A 25,231-nucleotide genomic window follows, 5' to 3' on the forward strand; every position below is an offset into this window, starting at 1 on the left:
TTTTTTTTTTTTTTTTTGCCAATTCCTCAATGCAACTTGGACTTCTTCCTTCAGTACCATTGGTTCTTGAACATATGCTGCCTCCTGAAATGGCTAAATGTTGACCAGTTCTTTGTGGTACAGTGACTGTGTATTCCTCCCATCTTCTTTTGATGCTTCCTGCACCATTCAATATTTTGCCCATAGAATCCCTCAATACTGTAATTCAAGGCTTGAATTTGTTCTTCAGTTCTTTCAGCTTGAGAAATGTCGAGAGTGTTCTTCCCTTTTTGTTTTCTAATTCCAGGTCTTTGCACATTTCATTATAACACTTTGCTTTGTCTTCTTGAGCTTCCCTTTGAAATCTTCTGTTCAGCTCTTTTATTTCAACATTTCTTCTTTTCACTTTAGCTACTCTCCATTCAAGAACAAGTTTCAGGGTCTCTTCTGACATCTATTTTGGTCTTTTCTTCCTTCCCTGTCTTTTAGTAGCACACACAGAGGACGTAAGTATGAAAACATCTTAGCCATAACCAAATGCCTTGAGGGAATGAAACACTGAGCGTACGAACTTAGGACCATAGTCTCAGGGGACACTGAGGTCAACTGGCACAACATAGTCCACAAAGACAATGTTTTACAATTTACTTTGGTGAGTAGTGACTGGAGTCTTGAAAGCTTTCAAGTGGCCATCTAAGATGCAACTATTGGTCTCTCCCCATCAGGAGCAAAGAATAGTGAAGAAGATCAGACTCAAGGAAAGAGTCCAAAGGACTAATGGACCATGCAAACCACAGCCTCCACTTGCCTGAGACCAGAAGTAGATGGTACTCATCTACCACTACCAACCTATCAAGATCACCATATAAGGTCCTGGACAGAGTAGGAGAAAAATGTAGAACAAAATTCAAAATCATAAAAACACCATACTTACTTGTCTGATTGAGACTGGTGGAACCCCAAGACTTTGGCCCTTCAACCCCCTTTAAACCTGGAACTGAATCCACTCCCAGGGATCACTTTTCAGCCAAACAATAGACAGGCCTATAAAGTGACCGGTAGCATAGTGCCTAAGGCACTTGACTGCTAACCAGAAGGCTGGCAGTTCAAACCCACCAGCCACTCCTCAGAAAGAAGGTTGGACAATCTACTTCCATAGTAATACTGCCTCGGAAACCCAAGGAGGAGTCGCTATGAGTTGGGTCCGGCTTGATGGCACATAACAACAACAACATAAAGTGACCAGTAACAGCCATCAGGTATGTATTCCTCAGAGCAATCAACCCCAGGAGACCAAGAAGGCAGCATTTGCTCAAAAATAAAGTTCAGAAGGCTGGAAGAGACAGGCAAGAAGGACAAATGGAAGCAGGAACCCAGTGAGGAAGTGGAAAGAGTGCTGTTACATTGAGGGGATTGCAACTAACATCACAAAACAAAATGTACATAGATTGTTGAATGGGAAACTAATTTTCTCAGTAAACTTTCACTCAAATCACAATAAAATTTTCAAAAAGAAAAAGGATGTTGCCTGATATAATGGTGGAAGATGAGTGCCCTAGGTCTGAAATGCACTCAAAATACATCATGGCTGCAGGAATGGACTCAAAACACTGTGATGATGGCACTGAGTGGGCTAACATTTGGTTCTGTTGTACATGGAGTCATCGTGAATCAGAGCCCACTGGACAGCAACTGAAAACAATAACAAGGAGATTTAGAAAGTTTTGAATTGAATGAGAGACTGACCAAAGCCAAGCTTTGGAAAATTACTGTGGAACCTGTGGTTCGTAGCATAGTGCCTAAGGCATTTGGCTGCTAACCAGAAGGCTGGTGGTTCAAACCCACCAGCCACTCCTGGGAAGAAAGGTTGGGCAATCTATTTCCTTAGTGATATCGCCTCGGATACCCAAGAAGGGGTCGCTATGGGTCGGATCTGACTCGATGGCAGTGCGTTCCTGCGTGATTAAAACGGATTGACTAAAAGAAATAAGAAAGTAGAAAACGAGTTAAGATGGTCTTTCAGTCTTCCAGATATGAAGCCATGGAGGGACGGGGGTGGGGATGGGGGACCGGAAGAATTAGGCTACCTGTCAGTTGAGATGTTGGTGGAGATGCAGCAGGCGGGTGTGTGTAGGCGTGGGAAGGAGAGGGAGCTGAAGCCAGTAGAGGAGCAAGACTGCACACCATGCAGCCCCTGCCCTAAACCGAACCTTAGTGTGGAGAGAGCTGGAGAATCTGGGGCGCAAGTATCTGAGAGAGCCGTGGGGTGGACAGAAATACACCCATTGCCATGGAGTCAATTCTGACCCTAGCGACCCTATAGGATAGAGTAGAACTGCCCCCATAGGGTTTACAAGGTTGTAATAAAGCAGATTGCCACATTCTTCTTCCACAGAGCAGCTACTGGGTTTGAATTGCCGACACTTCCGGTTAGCAGCCGAGTGCTTAACCACTGCGGCACCAGGGTTCCTTGACAGAAACAGAAGGGGTGAAGAATTCCTGCCGGAATTGGCCCTAAAGCACAGCTGCCTAAATCCTGAAAGAGAAAGAATCCCTTTCCAGGTTACCCAAGAACAGATCAAACTCAGTGTAAGAAAATGGTCGGCGGCCACTGCGGAGGGCCAGCGGAGGAGACAGGAGGCCTTGGCCCCAAAGCCCTGCTCTCTGGCGGGAACCAGAATTGGAGAAGCTTGTCCCGCCTCCGCTGACCCCCCGCTGCTTCCTACGTGAGCTGCGCACCCAGCCCGGCCCGCCTCTTGGAACGCCTTGCAGCTGGGCGGAGCCGACACGCCACGCAGCAAGGCTCCTGCTGGCTTTGCTTGCCTAGCTTCCCGCCTCCCTTGCTGCCCTGCGTCAGTCCCTACGTCCGGAGCGTCGCGGCACCATCATGTTGGGCATGATAAGGAATTCGCTGTTTGGGAGCGTAGAGACATGGCCTTGGCAGATCCTAAGCAAAGGGGCCAAGGTAGGCCCTTATGGTTGTGGGGACGTGAAAGAGACTTGCGCCCACCCCTAGCCCCACTCTGGTTGGAGCAAGGAAAGGTTCTGAGAGATAGGTGGGGGAGGAATGAGCCCTGGGTGTGCTTTATGGTGGTTCTGGCTCTGGGTGAGAAAGGAAAGGTCCTCTAATGCCGTGCACTTGGGTTGAGAAGGAGGGGAGAAAGAGGTAGGGTGCTGTGGGGCACAGAGCACAGGTGGGAGGAAGGGGGACAGAGAAACATTGATTTGAGGGGAAAATCCCACCTTGGAGAATTGGACACAGCCTGTTGAACTCATTGGTTCATTCATTCCAGACATCTCTTTGGTAAGAAACACTCTATCCTCAAGAAACTCCCAGCTACTGGAGATCTATGCAGTGATGGCAGTAAATGTGCAAAGCCTGGGTGCACAGAGATCAGAGTAATCAGTTCAGCCAGTAGAATATGGGGCCTTCACAGGAGCTGGGCCTTGAAGGATGTATAGGAGTGCACAGGAAAGAGACAGGATGTGCAAAGGCCCAGAGCTGCAAAATGGCTTGTTGGCCAATGGAAGACCCAGAGTTGGGAGCCTAGAATACAGGATGAGTGACAGCTGTATTCCCCAAAATTTACATCAGTAATAAACCAGTAGCCATGGCGTTGATTCTGACTCATAGCAACCCCATGTGTATCAGAGTAAAACTGTGCTTCATCGGTTTTTGGTGGTTGATTTTTTAGAGGTAGATGTCAGGCCTTTCTTCCGAGGCTCCTCTGGGTGAACTTGAAACTTGGTTAGCAGTCAGGCATTAACCGTTTGCACCACACAGGGATTCCACATGATGCTGATACTTATAAATTGGCTACTCCCCTAAAATAAAGGACCTCTGGTGGTGTATCAGTTAAGCACTCAGCTACCACCTGAAAAGTTGGCAGTTCGATCCCACCCAACAGCTCTCAAGGGGAGAAAGACCTAGCAGTCTGCTTCCATACAGGTTACTGCCAGGAAAGCTCTGTGCGGTAGTTATACTCTGTCACATGGAGTCACTGTGATTTGGAAACTAATTGATAGCACACAGTAACAACCGCTAGATTTTAATCTTCTTGCAGACAGGTACTTATTGCCGTTCGTCACCGTACACCCAAGCTCCCAGCACAATGCCTGATTTGTTAAAGGACTCTGTGATCTGGATAACAAGCTTTGGTACCAGTACAGTAACCATCACTGAACTAGGCAGCTAGTGTAGACTTTTCCAGCAAGTGTAGCCAGAGGCCTGTCACTTCATCTGACTGTATCTCAGTTTTCCCAACTATGTGTAGAATGAGCAGTTTGGTCCTGATCAAGGATCACATATCCAGTGCTTACAGCAGCCACGTAGGTGGTAGAAATGAGTGAAGGCGATTGTTACAGACTACAAGGCTTGGTGGGGACTGAGATAAACTGGAGAGTGAGCTCAGGATTCATCTAAAAAGGGCAACGCCAGCCTGTAGTTACCATAGAGTAATGTTGCCAAATCTGATATTTTCAAAAAATCCAGAAATCTAGATTCTTCATGTGAAATTTTCCAGTATAAAATTCATTCATTCAATAAATAACTATTTGCTTTGTGCTAGCCATTCTTCTAGGCAATGGGGATAAAGCTAAAGTGACAAAAATCCCTGCCGTCATGGAGTTTACACTTTAGTGGATAATGAACAAATAAATAAGGGAAGTATATCATGTGTCAGATGGTGATGAGTGCTGCAAAGAGAAATGGGAGGGGTGTAGGGAATAGGGAAAGTTAGAGGTGAAGCTATTATTTTGAGTAGAGCAACTATGTCAGTGATAACTGTTGACAAAAAAAAAAAAAAAAAACCCACTGTCATTGAGTCAATTCGGACTCATAGTAACCCTGTAGGACAGAGTAGAACTGCCCTGTAGGGTTTCCAACCCTGTAATCTTTACAGAAGCAGACTGCTACATCTTCTGTCGTGGAGTGGCTGTGGGTTCAAACCATTGACCTTTTGATTAGCAGCCAAGCACTTTAACCACTGTACTTGTTGTACTTGTTTTAATAGTTTGTACTTGTTTTAATAATTAAATGTTAAGTTGTTAAATATTTTTAAAAACAAGAAAATGTTTATAGGCTGTATTGCATCGCACACTATAAATATAGTATTATTATGTCAACTGTTCCATTCTTATTAGCTGTGTGGCCATAGCTCTCTGGAGCTAATCATAAGAGAAAATAAGAATCCATACCTTATATGATTGTTCTGAGGTTTAAATGAACTAACCAGTTATAAATTGTTCAACAGAATACCTAACACTTGGTTGACCATGGTAATGTTAGTTCTCTTCTCCTTAGTTTTACAGTAATTTAGGGGAAGTTATTTAACCTCTTACCCACTCAATCCTCGGATTCTGTAAGCGTAAAACGAGAATGATAATGCCTATGTAGCAATTAATTAAATATTCAAAGATACTTGTACACTTTTAAATATATATATATATATATATATATAAATTCAAAGTGTTACTGTTTTGAAGAGAACCTCTCCCTAAAATAATGATCTCTGTTATCTGGAAAGCATCTGGGTCAGAAACCATCATCAACTCTCCTGGGCAAATAGGTGGCACAAAGTTTGCCCATGTCGCACAGGCTTTAGGCTCACCAAATGTTCAGGACTGATTCTGTGCACTTGGTCCAGTCTCCTACAGACCTTATCAGGTGCCTTCTGCATTGCTCAAGGAGGGAGAAGGATACACAGCTCTCTGTGGTGGATTGGGTGGGCCTTGTGGATATCCAGAGTAAGACTGATATTAATAACTGCATCTAGCCTGGGCACATTGATTAGGACTCAACTGCTTGGGTTTGAATCCTGGCTCCACTACTTGCCTGCTATAACTTGGGCATGTTACTTAACCTCTTGTGCTCCAATTTCATCTGAAAATAGGAATAGAAGCACTAACTGCTTCATAGGGTTGTTAGAAGGATTGGTTGAATGAATCTATGTAAGGTATTTTAAATAACACTTAACACATAGAAATTACTCAGTTAGGTTGATTTTCATTATCGTTAATATTTTCTTGTGATGAAAAAGCTGGCTTCCAAAATCAACGTGTTAGAGATATCCCACATCAGGTGACAAGGAAAAACTAGCCTTCCAGTTGTTGTTGTTGTTGTTGTTATTTGCCGTCGAGTCGCCCCCGACTCATAGCGACCCCTTCTTGGGTTTCCGAGGCAGTATCACTACAGAAGTAGGATTGCCCAACCTTCCTTCCGAGGAGTGGCTGGTGGGTTTGAACCGCCAGCCTTCTGGTTAGCAGTCAAGTGCCTTAGGCTTACAAGGACCTTAGAGGACCTTACAAATCCCATAGCATGCTTGAAAGACCTCTTTCTGGAACTTGACCAGGGTTCCTGCTGAATGTTGGAAATCACAGGCCCAAATCTTCATCTTGTAACTGATTGGAGTTTGTGCTAGCTGGATATGGGCAGGAGGGGACTATTAGCATGACCCATTTGAAAACACTAATACACTGAGAATATTAAATTTTAAGAATCAAGATTGTGTTAACTTAGGTTCCTTATTCTCTACAGAAATAGCAGTGCATTTAAATTCAGTTCCCTGGAAAACAAGAATCATTTTATAATATCCATCGCTCAGCCTGAATTTTCAGTGTCCCAGTGGTTCCTATGAGAGGTTATAGATATAGCTGCTGTGAAAACAGCTGGTACCTGCAGCAGAACCAGTTTAAGACATTGTGACCCAGCTTTTCTCCAGGATAGATGCAATTTGGCTAGGTTCACATCACTGACTCAGTTATGGCTGTTGTATTCCTTGTCATTAGAGTAATACCAAGTTTCACTTGCCAGCCTTCCTTTTCCACTATATTCATTCAACAGATACTTAGAGAATGCCTACTTCATGAAATTTGCAGTGCTAGAGGCTGAAAGAGACAGTGGTAAATAAAACGAACAGTCCCTGACCTCCTTAGGCCTAGAGTTGGGGGATGGTGAGGGTGCCACACACATCATTATTTAATTGTAATTACAATAATTATTGTGCTGCTGAAGTACCAAACTGAAAAAAAAGAAAAAAAAAAAAAAAAAAAAAAACCACTACCATTGAGTCAATTCCAACTTACAATAACCCTGTAGGACAGAGTAGAACTGCCCCACAGTGTTTCCAAGTCCATAAATCTTTTATGGAAGCAGACTGTCTCATCTTTCTCCTACAGAGAAACTGGTGGGTTCAAGCCACTGACCTTTTGGTTAGCAGCTGAATGCCTAACCACTGTACCAAGACACCACCTTCTGTTGAAGTACAAGGACCTGTAAAAAACTATTTTGGGGAATCTGTTTTAAATTAGATCGTCTCTATGGAAGTGATTTTGGGTTAGAACCTGTTGGATAAGTAGGGATTTTTCAGGCAGAATGGAGACGAATACTTTAGGCCAAGGAAGCAATAGGTGCAGCAGCCCTGAGGTGGGGATAACCGTGAGCATTGCAGGAAATAGCAGAAGACCAGTGATGAGATGCTCTGGGTATGGCTGGCAGGGTAAGTAGAAGCTAGGTAGTGCTTATACCATCAGAAGTAGGTTAAGAACTTGGTGAATTAAGGCATTGAGACAGGGAATTCATTAACATGAGTAGATTTACATAGCATACTATGTTCCCTGGGTAATCTCACCCTCACTCATGGCTTTACTCACCGATTATGCTAATGTCTTACAAATTTATATCTCCATACCAAACTTGTGCAGAGCTCCAGCCCTATGGGTCCAACTGCTCAGTGGACAGTTCCCTCGTCTGTAACAGATAAACTGATGGGTATGCAAGAGCCCTTCTGCCTCTAGCATTATCTGACTTTTGGAGTTCATAGGAAAGAGGGATTACTCAGGAGGAGAAGGTGGGGCTGAGCCAAGCATTTTGAAGTATGGTAGATTCAATATTGTGGCTTTGGCTATTGGGATGAAAGTGGCTTGCTCTCTTGGCAGCCTTTTTTCTCCTTGCTGTGGACTTTCTGACTAGGGAACAGAATGAGAGCACAGATCACCTATCCCATTTCCCAGAGCTCTTTTCTCTTACCAGGACCCTCCCACTCAGGACTCAGACATAGTTGGGAAATCCTATATTTAGGTCACAAAAGTCAGTTGAACTAATTTAGGATGGATAAAACTAGCTTAGCATCATATCTCCACAACTTGACTATAAGTCACAAAATCCAGCTAACTATGATAGCTGGTAAGTAGTCCTAGGATCTAGCCCTTTACCAGTCTTTCTGTTCTCATCACTCACTATGTGCTGACAGTCTTTTTCCAGTCACAGTTAAACATCTGTATTCTTTGCCCACACTGTAGTGTTCTTGACCTCTTCTCTTTTACTCCTGTGATGCTAGTTTCCTAGAATCCCCTCCCTAAATTATCAGCATTTTCCACATTGTATAAGAATTCTACAGAGAGACTTAGTGGCACAACAGTTAAGTGCTTGGCTGCTAACCAAAAAGCTAGTGGTTTGGCTCTATGGGAGAAAGACCTGGTGATCTGCTCGCATAAAGATTACAACCAAGAAAACTATGGGGCAGTTCTGCTCTGTCACATTGGGTCACTCTGTGCTGGAATCAACTAGATGGCACCTAATATCACAAAAATGTAAGAGTTGTTTATGTAATTCTTCTCACCACCCAGTTGAACTGCCCATATCATATTAATCTCCAATCGGTAACACCTGGCAGAGGCTTTCAATAAATGTTTATTCGATGAATCAATGGCTGAATTAACAAATGAATGATGCACAAGAACATACACTCCCACTCAGCCCCACTACCCTAAGTATCCCTCTCCTGTGTTCCCACACTGCCCAGGCATCCATGAAACGTATCATCAGATTATGCTGTCGGTAGTTGCTGTAGAGCCAGCTCCTGCTCGTAGCGACCTTATGTATACCAGAACAAAATGTTTCCTTGTTCTGTGCCATCTTCATGACCATTGGTATGTTTGAGTGCATTGTTGTGACTATTTCATCAGATTATAACTTTCTCTTTTCCTACCTACTTCCTTGTTAGGCCAGGCATCTCCTGATGCCCAAGACATGTCTTTGATCTCCATATCATAGCACCTGGCACAGTACATAGTAGATGCTCAGTAGTTGTTGGTTATATGAACGAAAGAAGGAAAAAAAAGACCAAAGGAAAGAGCCAGATTTCTGGGTTGATCTCATGTAATACTTGTTGGGTTTCTCCATTTATGTATAAAATGATTTCTGATGCCCCTAATCTGAATTTGACATTTATTTACAAATGTCTGCCCAAAGTAACTAACTCAGTGGCTCACTTCATGCCTCACAGCAGTTAAAACTAAAACCAAACCCACTGCCATCAAGTTGATTCCAACTCACAGTGACCCCCATTGGTTTTCCAAGGCGGTAAATCTTTACAGAAGTAGATTACCCAGTCTTGCTTCCACAGAGTGGCTGGTAAGTTTGAACCACCAACCTTCTGGTTAGCAGTCAGATGCCTTAGGCACTGTGCTACCAGAGCTTCTTTTTACAGCAGTATACTCTCTTGCAGGAGCTCTGGTAGCATAGTGCCTAAGGCACTTGACTGCTAACCAGAAGGCTGGCGGTTCAAACCCACCAGCCACTCCTCGGAAGGAAGGTTGGGCAATCCTACTTCCGTAGTGATACTGCCTCGGAAACCCAAGGAGGGGTCGCTATGAGTCGGGGCCGACTCGACAGCACATAACAACAACAACAACAACAAATACTCTCTTGCAAATAGCATTATACTGGGGTTGTGGGACTTGAATTCTCTTTCCACCATTTAGTATCCATATGATCTCTTTGGTTCTTAGTTTCCTCTTTGATAAAATTAGTTGTGTTAGACAAACTTTAAAACCCCCTTTAAGTCTGAAATTCTATGGTTCACAGAGTACCATTTCAAAATTTAAAATACTACAAGTGGTGAGAATCAATGGGGTCTCAAATAAAGAGCAAGCTCTAGAATTCTCTTCTGTGAAGGACAGAAGGAGCCAGAAAAGAGCAAAACACCCTCAGTTTGCATAACACTTTGTGCTACTGAAAGACTCTTTGAAAGTGTCAGACTCACAGAGTGGAGAACCTCACAACCATGTAAAAGGGACTGAAGCTGGCCTCAGGATCTGCTTTCAGATTTCCCTGACCTCTTTCTCATACCATCCTGTTTAGTTCTTGCATGAATATATGAGAATATGAAGAAAAAAAAAAAAGTTACATGCTTTTTAAACCCATGTTCCTTTTTAGGCGTAAAACTTCCCTTAATTTTGCTTGACCAAAACAATAGGGATTTTTTGCATTCCAAGCATAAAATTGTAATATTATATATGTTTTTTCACATTACCCAGATCACTCATAGCCTTACAATCCTACTTGCCTCCAAAGATTCTTTATGTCCCCCTGGGGAGGGGTGGTCACACCCCCATCCCTGGTTGAGTCTTCTGTGTAGGATGTCATAGGAAGGCCTGTTCTTCCAGCCTAGGGCAGCGAGGTCCTCTGTTATGTGTCTGTTTTTCATAAACAGTGGCATAGACAGCCCCTTAATCAATAAATAAATATCTATTGAGCATCTAGCTCTGTGGTACAGTTCATTTCCACAGAGACCTCATAGCAGATTTTTCATACTTCAGTAGTGTTCTGTTACCAAATAGTGAAATCTATTATAAACCAACTTTTTCTTCTTTCAGTGGAATATAGTAAAACTGACTTCAGAAGAGTAGAGTAGACTTAAGCAGGATGAGGATAAAGGGAAAGTATCAGAATGTATCCCATCAATAAGGTGTTATTTTGTGAAACAACATCATGTATGTGGTTCATAATGTTGTTGTTGCTATTGAGCCAATTTTGTCTCATAGCAGCCCTACAGGACACAGTGGAGCCACCTCATAGAATTTCCAAAGCAGTAATCTTTATGGGAGCAGGTTGTGAGGTCTTTTTTCCCACAAAACCACTGGTGGGTTCCAACCTTTAAGTTAGCCTTTAAGTTAGCCACCAAGCGCTTAACCATTTTGCCACCAGGGCTCCTTTGTTCATGATAGGTTATAATATAAAAATATATTTCCTGATGTAGATTGTGATTTCTAAAAAGTTTTAAAAACACTGCCTTTCAGTATAGTCAGGATACAAAACCATCATATGTGATTATCAAATGTTAAGGAGGAGAAGTGGGAAGGGGAGGGAGAATAGGAGTCCGTAAGTAATTATCACCAGGGAAGGGATAGTGATCTCAGGACTGAGACTCAGTGCACAGAGTTGTGGTGAGGAGAGGGGATAACTGCCAGGAATAGAGGAATTTCTTCAGGGAGTGACAGCAGAACTGAGCATTAGGGGAGTGATGGGTATGATTTGGTGAGATATGAGATGGGGAGAGGGCATTATATCTGGGAGCACAGTGTGAACAAAACTTCTCTTATTCTTCTTGAATTACAGCCCTGCTACTAGAATAAGGATAATATTAGGGTCTTGGAGTTCTAGGAGATTTTGTTCTTGTTGTATTTCTTTATTTCCTCACTTCCAGTTTTTTTCTTCTCTTTTTCTGGATCTCCTGTTATTCGGATGTTGGATCTCCTGATCCTTTGATTTTCTTTTCTCTTCTATTTTTCACCCCTTTTTTTGGCTTTCTAGAAGAGTTCCTGCTTTTATCAAAAACCAAAAAAATGATAAACACACTGCCATGGAGTTGGATCCAACTCATAGCGACCCCTCCTTGGATTTACGAGGCAGAATCACTACAGAAGTAGATTGCCCAACCTTCCTTCCAAGGAGTGCTGACCAGACTTCTGGTTAGCAGTCAAGTGCCTTAGGCACTATGCTACCAGAGCTCCTAGTAGCTTTTATCATCCAGTCTTATTTCTGAAGTCTTCATTTCTATCACATTTTTAATTTGCAATAACTCTTTTGTTCTCTGAATATTTCTTTTTTATAGCTTCTCGTGTTTTGTAAATACACTATCTTCTCATATTTCTTTGAATATATTAATTATATGAAGTTTTCTTCTGCTTCCAACATTGTCTTTACGTTTATAGAAACCCTAGGCTCTAGTGGGCCTTCATACTCTAGTTTGTCTCTTCTATCCTATCACTATACCCAGACTCCTTATCAAAAGTTCCTTATATGTGCTTCTGGTAACTGGACTCTTATTCCTCATAGATATATCCCAGGTTGGTGTTTTGTATCTCTTAAACACGGTGTATTCTGTTTTTCTAGGAAGACATCTCCTACGAGGAAAGAGCCTGTGAAGGTGGGAAATTTGCCACAGTAGAGGTGGTGGATAAGCCTGTAGATGAGGCTCTGCGGGAAGCAATGCCCAAAGTCATGAAGTATGTGGGAGGCACCAATGACAAGGGTGAGTGGCTCTGGTCTCTAAGGCTAGCTTTTCATGCTCTCTCTTTATCAGTAGAAAGCACCAGGAAAGGTCCATAGGGCCCCTGCCACTACCTGTTTCAGTGGTACATGAACATCTGTGCTACATGTGCAGCAGTTTATTGAAGGAAGCTCTGGAAAGTCCACCCTGACATCAGACCAGCCTTCCCCCTTCACTTTGCAATATCCCTACTCAGTCTTACTGAGTTCATGCTTCCCCCCCATGTAAGGAGCCATATTCTCTATTGTTTTTAAAGCCTACACTGCTTATCAAGCCTTTGAACTGTTTGGCTAGGTGAAGCATGCCCCAGTAAACCAAGCCACAGGGCGAGGCCACCTTCTGATTTGAGACCTTCGCACCAGGCTGAAAATCTCTAGAGTCAGCCCCCTGAGAGCTCAGATTCTGCTGGGTATTGAGGCTGAGTGAGCCACAACTATGGAAGCCTCCAGGCTCTGTTCTGGCAAATAGTCAACATGAGGGGTCTGAGAATTCTTAGGCTGCCCACCTTTAGAGACTTAGCAGTTATGCTGGCTACCTCCTGAATTTTAAATGGCAGGCTTGAAAGTTCATGCAAGATGTAACTGTTTGTTTATAACACAGATTTAAATATGAACTTGACTCTTAAGAAACTCTCTATTTTGGACTGCACTTTGGGATCTTTACATACCAAAAATGGATCAGGAAGAAGGTGAAAAGAAGAGACATCATTTTAATTTTTAGGATATTTCTCAAGCTGGTAACTTAAAAAGTTAGAAACTGGCATTAACCTTAGGAACATTTTTAGGATCAGATCTGCATTAAGATGAGCATCTACATTAGCCATAGCAGAGTCTGGGAGATTCAGAGAATACCTAATTTAGGGTCATGGACACATGGGAAAAATACATTGATGAGTAGAAGGTCAAAAAGAAATCTTTTTCTTCTTAGCACTTTGTCATACTTTGTGTATATGTGTGTGTGTGTGTGTGTGTGTATACACATATACACATATAACCAAACCCAAACCAAACTCACTGCTGTCAAGTTGGATTCAACTCATAGCGACCCCTCCTTGGGTTTCTGAAGCAGTATCACTACAGAAATAGATTGCCCAATCTTCCTTCTGAGGAGTGGCTGGTGGGTTCAAACCACCAGCCTTCTGGCTTCTAGTTAGCAGTCAAATGCCTTAGCCACTACACCAGCAGAGGTCATATATATATATATATGATTAAATAATCCCTCCATTCTAATACAGTCCTTGTCTTTTGGATGTACTTTTTCATAGGCTTTTGAATGTAGTCATAGTGTTTGTGCAATTGTGCTTAATATTTTGGGATTATTTTCCACTGTTGCTGAATAGTTGTCTTAAACATAATAGTATACTACATTGTATCATGAGACTATAGTTAAGCATATTTCTGCTTTAAGCATTTATATGATTCCCAGTTTTCCATAATTATAAATTCTGGACCAATTAATATTCTTAAGGCCATAGCCTTTTCCATATTTTGGATTATTACCTTAAACTTGATTTTTAGGTGTAAAGTCATTGGATACAGATATATTATGGTCTTGATATATATTGCCAAATAATTTCTCCAAAGGACTTGTGCCACTACATACTGTTACTGTTGCTGTTAGTTGCTGCTGAGTCAGCTTCAACTGGTGGCAGCCTTGTGTATAACACAACAAAATGTTGCCCTGACCTGCACCATCTTTATGACCATTGGTATATTTGAGTCCATCGCTGCAGCTATACTACACTGCTACTGCTAACGTATAAAAATAAGAGGTGTTTGTGTGTAAGTGACTACACTTATACCTGAAAAGTTTATTATTAGTTTTAAGAACAAAAAATATTATCTTAAAAGAATGAGACTATTAGATCTTACACAGGTGTGAGCAAGTTCTGTCCCTGATACTGACTTCACTCTGGGTTTCTATGTTTTCAGGAATTGGGATGGGAATGACAGTCCCTATTTCCTTTGCCGTGTTCCCCGGTGATGGTGGCTCCCTACAGAAGAAACTAAAAGTCTGGTTCCGGATTCCAAACCAATTTCAGAGCAACCCTCCAGTTCCCAGTGATGAAAGTGTTAAGATCGAGGAGAGGGAAGGCATCACTGTCTATTCCATGTAAGGACATGATTCTTTAGGTATCTGAGGGTAGGGCTTGATTTCCGTAACCATCTCTTGAATCATCTCCAGTGAGCATTTGCCTTGAAGTTATCATTGATAACATTGATTGATGATGATGTAATGTAAGTAAGAAATACTGAGTCCTGACAACTTCTACCTTAATTTATTCAGGCTTCAGCATACAAGTATTTGTATTTTGTTTGAACAAATGCCTTTGACAGTTTCCAAGTAGCTGTGCATAGAGTGTATCCCCCCTACTTAAGCTGAATGCGTACATTTAGATGAGCACCTACAGTAGTCATAAACCAAAAAAATCAAACTCTGGTGACGTAGTGCCTAAGGCATTTGACTGCTAAGCAGAAAGCTGGCGGCTCAAACCCACCAGCCACTCCTCAGAAAGAAAACTGGGCTGTCTACTTCCGTAGAGATACTGCCTCATAAACCCAAGGAGGGGCTGCTATGAGTAGAATTCCACAGTAGCCATAGCAGAGAATATATAATTTTGGGTCATGAACACGTGAGAAGCACAAAAGGCTGGGGAGCCCTGACTTCTGTCCCATACTCCTCTTGAATACCAGATAGCAGGGAACATTTGTCAGAGCTGGGCTGCCACCTCTTAGCTATTCATGGCCTGAGGTCCCTTGAGCAGAGCACACATCCATCCTGTTGTTATTCTAGTGTTTCAGAGCCTCATGTGGGGTAGTAGCCCCTTGACCATACAGAATAGAATGTTGTTGTTGTTATGTGCTGTCGAGTCGGACCCGACTAATAGTGACCCCTCCTTGGGTTTCCAAGGCAGTATCACTACGGAAGTAGATTGCCCCATCTTCCTTCCAAGGAGTGGCTGGTGGGTTTGAACTGCCAGCCTTCTGGTTAGCAGTCAAGTGCCTTAGCCACTATGCTGGCAGAGCTCCCACAGAATAGAATAGCTGGTGTATATGTTTAATGTTTTTATCCTTTGTCTCAAAACCACCTGTACTCAGAAACCAACCCACTGCCTTCAAGTCAGTTCCAATTCACAGTAACCCTTTGTTGTTGTTGTTATGTGGCATTGAGTAGGACCTGACTCATAGCAACCCCTCCTTGGGTTTCCAAGGCAGTATCACTGCAGAAGTAGATTGCCCAACCTTCCTTCCGAGGAGTGGCTAGTGGGTTTGAACCCCCAGCCCCTGGTTAGCAGTCAAGTACCTTAAGCACTGTGCTACCAGAAGACAAGAGTAAAACTGCATTGTTTCTTTCTATTGTATGTAGGGGTCCCTATGTGTCAGAACCCACTTGATGGCACCTAACAACAACAGAACTGCTCCCACAGAGTTTCCAAGTCTGTAAATCTTTACAGAAGCAGATTGCCTCATCTTTCTCCTAAAGAGCGGCTGGTGGGTTCCAACCACTGAACTTTTGGTTAGCAGCCAAATGCTTTAACCACTATCCCACCAGAGCAAGCCTCTTCTCAATAACCAAATAACTCTCTGTTAAAACCCTTTATGACAGGCATTGAACCATGTATTGAGGAAAGCCAGGAGAGCTTCACCACTAGTGACTGTGAGGTGAGGGTTTGGTTCTACTCTAGAACAACCCTGACAAAAAAGAAATACATAAATGATCTTGTACTGTACAAAGTCCTGGTCCACTGTCAGGGGCCTCCAAAGTTAATTATTGGACTACCCTGCTCCAGCCCTGTACCTCAGGGTGAGACAGCTTTTTCTGGAGCTAACACTAATTCTGAAAACATGAGTTGGCTGCTTCGGGAGCCCTATATGACCAGACTGATAGGTGACAGCAGAGACCCCAGAGGACAGTGAGTGGACTGCAGCTGGGCAGCTGGCACCAGGCCTTCAACCCTGCGCTGCTTTCTCCAGTGCTCATTCAGACCTGGCAATCTGCTCCCATAAAGATTTCAGTCTAGGAAACCCTGTGAGGCAGTTCTACTCTGTCCTAGCCTTCACTGTAGAGGCTGCTGAGAAAGCAGATTATTAAAGAAGGTCTTTTCCCAGGGCAGGGACTGAGCTGAAGCAAGGAACTAGAGTACAGATTTAAGAAAGCTCTCACTTCCTGCTCATCAAAAGCTGCCACCTGAAAATGAGCCTCTCTTTAAATTTTGCTCCATAGGCACCTGTTTGTCTCATCCTAGACCCAGCTCTGGTAGCGTAGTGCATAAGGCACTTGACTGCTAACCGAAAGGCTGGCGGTTCAAACCCACCAGCCACTTCTCAGAAGGAAGCTTGGGCAATCTACTTCTGTAATGATACCACCTCAGAAACCCAAGGAGGGGTCGCTATGAGTCGGGTCGGTCTTGATGGCACATAACAACAACAAGATCCAGCTCTGTCTTTTCCGTTCCCTTTCCTGTGTCTTGAGCAGTACCAGATTACCCAATAAGCAAGGTAAGCATGATCTTACTTTGGCTTACTTATTAATTAGTAGTGAACATTTCACATTTTTTCACCACATCAAAGATTCTGCTTCTATGTACGATTGACATCTGTCTCTCCCCCAACCCCACAGCACCTTCGTACAAAATCAAAGCCTCTTTTCAAATTTACAATCCCTGACAGGGACAGAGTACCCAGTAAGCAAGGTAAGCACAGGCTTACTTGTGCTTACTTACTAATCTGGAGTGAAAATTTTCACATGGGTTTCATTACATTGATATAATGCACCCCTAGAGGCAGCCTGGTATAATATAATGAATAAATCTTTTATAGTTTGAATCCCAGCTCTACAGCTAACCAGCAAGATGATGCTAGGGAAATTACTCAGATCTCGAAGATATAGTTTCCCCATCTGTTATGTGCTGATAATAAAACATACCTCACAGGTTATTGTTAGAGTGCTTTTTGGTATTTACTAAGATACTATTTGTAAAGTATCCAATATTTATGACCTATAAACCAAAAACCAAACTCAACTGCCATCAAGTTGGATCTGACTCATAGCAACCCCTCCTTGGGTTTCTGAGGTGGTATCACTACAGAAGTAGATTGCCCAATCATCCTTCTGAGGAGTGGCTGGTAGGTTTGAACCACCAGCCTTCTGGTTAGCAGTCAAAAGCCTTAAGCACTAAGCCACCAGAGCTCCTTATGACCTATAGTAAAAATGCACTGCATTCGAGTTGCATCCAACTCATAGCGACCCCTCCTTGGGTTTCCAAGGCAGTATCACTGCAGAAGAAGATCGATCACCCAATCTTCCTTCCGAAGGGTGGCTGGTGGGTTTGAACTGCCAGGATGCTAGTTAGCAGTCAAATGCCTTAGGCCCTCCACCATCAGAGCTCCTATAATAAGTTTCATTAATTATTATTTCCTATTGCTCATTCTTATTTCATAAGGAGTTAGGTTGAATTGACTTGATCAGTCCACATACTGCTTAAACCAGATGGGGCTAGTTTCTAATCATTTATATTACTGTTGTTCTATGCCATTGAGTCAATTCCAATTCATAATGACTCAATAGGACAGAATAGAACTGCCATATAGGGTCTCCTAGACCAAAATCTTTATGGGAGCAGATTGCCGTGTCTTTTCTCCCATGGAGCGGCTGTTGGGTTTGAACTACTGACCTTTCCTTTAGCAGCCAAACACCACCCTGGCTCCTTATTTACTTCACTAAACCCAGGCTAATAAGTTGGTACAATTTTTTCTTTTTCCTTTGTCTATAACGTTTTCTCATGGGAATTTTCAAACTTAAGAAAAGGTAGAGACAATAAGATAATGAATCACTGTGTACCCATCACTCACCGTTAGCAGTGATCAACTTAAGGAGAATTTTGTGTCATCTTTACCCTCATTGCTTACATCTAGCCTCAACTCTTGATTATTTATAAGCAAATCTCAGATGTTATATTATTTCGTTCATAAATATTTTAGTGTGATTACTGAAGACATTTAAAAACTATAACCACAATTATTACTCCTAAAATAATAATTCATTAATATTATAAAATATCCAGTGTTCAGATTTTCCTCATTATCTCATCATTTATCTTCATGATTTGTTTGAGTCTGGCTCCAAATAGGTTCTTCCATTGCAGTTGGTTATATCTTTTAAGCCTTTGTTAATCCATAGTTTTCCCCACTTCCTCCCCTTTTCATTTTTTTCTTGCCATTTGTGGCTCATTTGCCCTGTTGCTTTCCACAGTTGAGACTTAGCTAACTGCATCCTGTGGCAGTTTATATTTCTCTGCTCCCTGCATTGCCTGTAAATTAGTAATTAGAACTAGAAGGCTGACCAGATACAGGTTTGGCAAGAGTATTTTCTTCAGTGGTGGTGTGTACTTCAGTCAACAGGCTTATACTGTCTGATCACCTGCTTTTAGCCCATGTATGATCATTAGATAAGTGCCTTATTTCATTAGCGATTGTAAAATAATGATGTTCTATATTTTTCCTTCTCCATTTATTGCTGGAATACTTCTGTAAAGAGAAAGTTCTCTTCATCTGCTATTTGGCTTTCCTGAGATAGAGTCATATAGAAAAGGCAAGATAACTCTTCATACTTTATCAGTTTCCAGAATAATGATTCTCTTCACTACCATCCTTTAAAAGTCTTCATTTCTGGTTTTTTAGTATCATTAGAAATACATGGATTTAAAAATATTGGTTGTGCTTCAGTCTTTGGCAGTTGTTATTCTTATTGATGTTCAAATTGTCCCATCTTTGGCCAGTAGGAGCCTCTTCAAATTGGTTTCTGAGTTCTTTTGATACAACTCTGGTAGTCTTTAGTAGCTTTCTTGCTTTCTGGAGTGACAAGATGTTTCAAGCACATCTTGGTAAGTCTTGCTCTAGAGCTGGAATTAGCCATTTCTCTAAGGAACTTTGGCTCCTTATGGAGGGAAAGGATGTCTAGAATAAAACAAACAAAAAAAAAAAACTCATTACTATCAAGTCAATTCCAACTCATGGCGGTCCCCATTGGGTTTCTGAGGCTGTAAATCTCTACAGAAATAGATTGCCCTATCTTCCTTCCTCAGAGTGGCTGGTGGGTTTGAACCGCTGACCTTCTGGTTAGCAGCCAGACGCCTTATCCACTATGCCACCAGAGCTCCTTATCTAGAATAAGTGATTCTATTAAAGCCATGTCTGTAGCAGTTTCCTTTTAATTATCTGAAATTTAAACAGATGAAAGTATCTAATACAGCGTCTAGCCTGGCTCAATAAATGGTTTTTTAAACCAACATGTGGTCCTAACATAATATTGGATCCTCAACTGGCCACTGGGTGTCACTGCACAGTCAAATGTGCACATATAAGCACCCTAGAGGACTTTTTGGTGCTTCTGATTCTGTTGAAGACAATGCCAATGAGACGATAGAAAAGTACTGTTTCAAGCCCATAATGAGTGTAATAGATGACCATATTGATTCTAAAATGAAAGCTTTGCATCCTTAGTTTATTCTTCCTATTTTATGACCTTGTGAAGGGATATCCCCAAAGCAGTATTACTTACCAGTGCTTTTTTGAGTAATAAAATGATGTGAAAAAATAACAATTCCTTCCCATACAAAACACTTCCAAAATACTTTTATTACTCACAAGAGACAGTAGAATTATCTTCACACTTAGACCAGTAGCTACATTCTACATCATAGTCCTCACTCTTGTTTTATAAAATCAAATTAAGTTAGAGCTCAGCACTTGGGCTTATTTCAATACTGAGTTCACAGCAGAAATCAACAAATGAAGGAACACATTAGAGTTTAGATCAAAGCCCAAGCTAGCAATAAAACACTCCATTCCCTTGAGGTGGGTTGTGGGTAAACTTTAGGTCCCCAAATGTTTAACCAGACTGTAAAGCCTAAGAAGAAAGCCTCATTGTGGCACATGCCGCCTTACACAACACAGCCCCACTCCACCTGCCAGTGATCTCAGAGCTTCTCACCATCCTCTGTGGGCTCAACATTCACCTCCCTACCCTTACTCACACTCATCCAGCTCCCCTCAACCCCGTCCTCCGTCACTGCCTATTAAAAGCTCTGTGTGGATTTTTGTCATATTATTCCGTGCTTTACCCCCAGCACTGAAAATAGATGCTCAATGAAAAATAGCTTCATGTCACATCCTCCATAACACTTTGCCTTCATTCCATGTGAGAATCAATTTTCCCTACTTCCTGTCCTCAAAGCATTGTGTTTGTGCTTTGTACCTCCATGGTAGTGTTTTCTTCTGCTTTGTATAATTTTGTGCTGATCACTACCATTTAGCCCTCTCAGGGTTAGAAAGACATCACTAGCATCTTTATAGCTCTTGTGTTACCCAGTTTGATGCCTTGTGCTCAGTGATGTTCAACTCAGTAAGCATTGATTTGGCCTGATTGAATGTAATACCTTATCGTTAAGCCACTTTTCCTACTTGTGGGAGCTTGCCAGCTCTTAGTCTTACATTTCTTTTGCCTAAGCACAGTGCCGTATGCATAACAGACTCTCCACAAATTTGTGTTGATTTGTTAAAGTTGTAAACTAACTTAGATGGTCAGGCTCAGTCATTCCATTTTCTCATTCTTCCTCATTACATGCCTGCACCAGACTGTCCCTGAAGGATAACAGGTTATGATTTTTTTGTCTCCTCCTACCAAAAGCCTGCATCATTCTCCAGCCTTTTTTAGTTGGCTCCCTTTGTGTTTCTGGAATCCAGGACCATGTGTGCCATACCTCAGTTCCCATGACAACCAAATTCTTTTTTTGAGTACTGGTCTCTGACCTTGGGTGTGATCAAATGCAGTGCCTTGGAGGAGAGACTTATTAACAAAAACATAAAATGAAACGCATTGCTGTCCAGTGGATTCTGACTCATGGCAACCCGATAGGACAGCGTAGAACTAGGCCATAGGATTTCCAAGGCTATAAGTTTTTAAAGAAGCAGACTGCCACATCTTTCTCCTGCGGAGCAGCTGGTGAGTTTGAATTGCCTACCTTTAAGTTAACAGCCAAGTGCTTCACCCAGTGTGCCACCAGGGCTCCTCAGACTTTAACAGACTTAACAAAATAGTGCATATACTTCATCTTTATTTCCTCTTACGCACTCAGAGCACGTCACAAGCGTTGTTTAATGCACACTCAGACATGCTCATGAAGTTTGAAATACTCTGGGCACCATATTGTTATCTTTGGTGTACAGGTTGGAAGCTGAGGCAGGGAGGAAGGAAATGATTTATCTGGGACCACAGGCTGACTCAGGCAGAGCTCGACTTCCTTTATATGCCAGGACTGTGTGTCTGGTGGGATTTGGTTTTCTAGCCTGTTTGTGCAGCTCTGTGATTTGGGACAGGGTTAATTGGTTAGATTAGCAGTAAAGAGAACAAACACATGGTTCTGCTTCCATAGCCCACCCTGTTTGCTTATATTCTTGTAGAGCGATTCCCTGATGAAGCAATAGCAAAATTTGTGTGCTTATTACAGGTATTACAGTCAGCCTGGGAATACATAGAGAAAGGTAGGTTTGTTTTCCAATTGTGAATTTAGGAATCTCTGTATCACTGTCTGCTGGGTCTCCTTCTATGCCTCTGTGGAAAAAAAATTAAATGAATGAAACATACTATTAAAGCAAATCACAAATATTATCTTGTATTATTTAACCTGGGTAGTCAAATGGTTAAGTACTTGACTGCTGACCAAAAGTTGGTGAGTTCTCCTCTGACCTATAGGGTTGCAGTCAGTTGAATTGACTTGACAACTCCTTTTTAGAGTCCTTGGCCATATCCCCCTCCTCCCCTCACCATAGATGTCTGCTCACCATCTGTGCCTCATCACCCCTTCCCATGATTATAGCCAGTACTTCATTTTGTTGCGGTCACTTGTGTGTGTTGCCATAACGCTGGAAATTATACCAGTTATTTCAAATACTAGCAGGGTCAGCCATGGTGGACAGGTTTCATTAAAGCTTGCAGATCAAGACGGACTAGAAAGAAAGGCCTGACACACTACTTGTAAAAACTAGACAATGAAGACCCTATGAATAGTTCATGGAATCCGGACTTCTGGAGCCATAGAGGCTGGATGAACTCTTGAAAATATTGCCCTGAGATAATCTTTAATCCTTAAATATCCCTGGAACTTTTCTTTAAACTAAACAGTAGTTAACCTTAATTAATAAAGAATATCTGCCTTAAACATTGTGATACTTGAAAGAATTACCTATATGAGATCAAACTGACAACAGCCACTTAAAAGGTTAGAGAAGAAATAGAACAGGCAGTGAGTTCATGTTGATGCTGGAAGAATAATTCTGATGAAAAGGAGGTTAAGAATGGTTGCCCAACTTGAAGAATGTAATCAATGTTGCTGAATTATACCTGTAAAAATTGTTGAATTGGTGTAGGTTTTGCTGTGTATATTTTCAACGGCAACAACCAAAAAATAAAATATGTATATTTAAAAAAAAAAAAACTATGGATCAGAACAAAATATTATCTGATAGAATGCTGGAAGATGAGGACCCTAGGTTGGAAGGCACTACACAATAGGCACATCAGTGGACTCAAATGTGCAACGATCATGAAGATGTCATAGAACTGGGCGATGTTGCATTCCATTATACGTAAGCTCGCCATAAGTCAGAGCCAGTTTGGCAGCAACTGACAGTAACAACAAATCTCTGGTGACTCCCAGATTTCTGTTACTGGACCCATCTCTTCTCCAAATCAGTATCTTTGACTCCAATTCTTTCCCAAGTCTAAGGAGATCTTCCAGTGCAAGACACACATTTAGGTGCTCAATTAATCATGGCTGCATGAATGTATTTCACAGAGGCACCTTAATATCAACATGCCCCAAAACCAGATCATTAACCCTTCCCACTGCCTCTTTTCTAAAGTGAGTCTTCAGCTCATATTCCCTATACAGGTTAGTTGTATCCGCTTCTATCCAGAAGCTTAACTGGAAGCCCTGAAAAGCCCTCAACTCTTCCCTCTCCTTTACTCCCTTCCATATCCATTCACCTCTCAAATCTGCCTCTGTCCAGGTCATCATCATCTCAGACTGGGCTGTTCTGAGCCTCTAGTGATTCCATATTCCCACACACACAATTCCTCTACCCTCCTACCGCCAGTCTCCCCATCCCTCCACTGTCACTAGATGGATCTTTCTAAAACACTGTCCAATCATGTCAGGGTCCCCCCTTTTTTTAAAAAATAATTTTATTGTGATTTGGGTGAAAGTTTACAAAGGAAATTGGTTTTCCGTTCAACAGTTTATACACATTTTGTTTCCTAACATTGACTGCAGTCCCCCTTACGTAACAGCACTCTTCCTACTTCCTCCCTGTTTCCTGTTTCTATTCGTCCTTCTTCCCTATCCCTTCCTGCCTTCTGAGCTTTATCCTTTGGCAAATGCTGCCCTTTCCATCTCATATGGTTGGTTGTTCTAAGAAGTGTATACCTCCCTGGTGTTAACTGTTCACCTTATAGGCCAAGCTGTTGTTTGGCTGAAAGTTGAGACAGGGAGGTGAGTTTAGTTCCAAGCTTGAAGGCTGTCTAGGGCCATGGTCTCAGGAGTTCAGCAGTCTCTGTCAGACCAGTAAGCATGGTTTTTTGTGCGATTTTGAGTTTTGTCCCACATTTTTCTCCCATACTATCCAGGACCTCCTATTGTGATTCTAATCTGAGAGATTGATAGTGGTGGCTGGGTACCATCTAGTTCTTCTGGTCTCATGGTCAAGAAATCAGCCCCTTATTTTTAAAAACCTTTCATAGGCAACCTTTACATCTAGGATCAGATTCAAACTCAGAGTAGCATTTAAGACTTTTCCCAGTGTGGCTTCATTCAATCCACTTTTCCTGTTTTAATACCCACCACTATTGTGCTTAGGAGCTATGGTAGCTTAGTGCCTAAGGCACTTGACTGCTAACCAGAAGGCTGGTGGTTCAAACCCACCAGCCACTACTTGGAAGGAAGGTTGACCAATCTATTTGCATAGGGATACTGCCTCAGAAACCCAAGGAGGGGTCATTATGAGTCAAGTCTGACTTGATGGAACATAACAAAAGCAACAACACTATTGTGCTTAGGTATTATATGAATAAATGAGTCAGTGAATATGGGACATGCTTAACACTCATCTGTGTACCACTGTGGAGGGTACAGCAACCTACCTGAATGACATCTACATCTGCACTTAAAAACATAACTCACTGATGGGTCTTAAATGTTATCATATTTACAGGCAGGAACCTGCAGACAGTAATTTTTATTGTTTATCCCAGAATTGTGCGTTTATTCAGAGGGTCTAATATGCATTAAGCACTGTGTTAAGTGCTTAGGATATATCAGTGGACAAAAAGTGACAAAGATCCCTGCTCACATGGAGCTTATATTCTACCAGGGGGCACAGACCAAAAACAGTGGACATAATAAGTAAATTATGTAGTATGTTAGCAGGTGATAAGTGCTGTTTAAGAAAGAAAAGTAGAACAAAAGAAGAAGCAAGAGGCTTGGGCATGGGGGTAAGGAGTGGAGTGGTGTTCAGGTTGCAATATTAAATAGAGTTTAGAGAGTCAGACTTATTGAGAAGGTGAGAGTGGTGCAAATGGTTAACACACGTGGCTGCTGACTGAAAGACCCGGTCATCAATTTCTGAAAATTCAGCCATTGAAAACTCTGTGGAGCAGAGTACTACTCTGGCACTCATATGGTTACAGGAGTTGGAGTCAACTTGATGGAAATGAGTTTGGTTTTCTTACCTGGTTCATATTACTTTAGATTACAGTCTTATTCTGTAGAGAGGGACCAGGTCTTCGGGAGCAAGGTAAGCACAGGCGTAGCACAGAGTAGCAGGCCGGAAGAGCAGGAGGAAGGGGTGGAACCCAGGAAGCCA

At 42.1% G+C, this 25,231-nt stretch overlaps 1 protein-coding gene across 1 annotated transcript in view; it reads left to right on the top strand.

Moving 5' to 3' along the window:
• Nucleotides 1-2,866: 2,866 nt before the first annotated feature.
• Nucleotides 2,867-25,231, top strand: part of HEBP1 (heme binding protein 1) — a 28,400-nt gene continuing 6,035 nt past the window's right edge. The window contains exons 1-3 of the mRNA XM_007944478.2: nt 2,867-2,944; nt 12,155-12,293; nt 14,243-14,423. Of these exons, the coding sequence (XP_007942669.1) occupies nt 2,867-2,944; nt 12,155-12,293; nt 14,243-14,423 (398 nt within the window). The remainder of the gene's footprint in view (nt 2,945-12,154; nt 12,294-14,242; nt 14,424-25,231) is intronic.

The sequence above is a fragment of the Orycteropus afer genome, unplaced genomic scaffold (genome assembly GCF_000298275.1).
Source record: "Orycteropus afer afer isolate SDZICR_OR568_19922 unplaced genomic scaffold, OryAfe1.0 scaffold00126, whole genome shotgun sequence".
NCBI classification, from domain to species: domain Eukaryota; kingdom Metazoa; phylum Chordata; class Mammalia; order Tubulidentata; family Orycteropodidae; genus Orycteropus; species Orycteropus afer.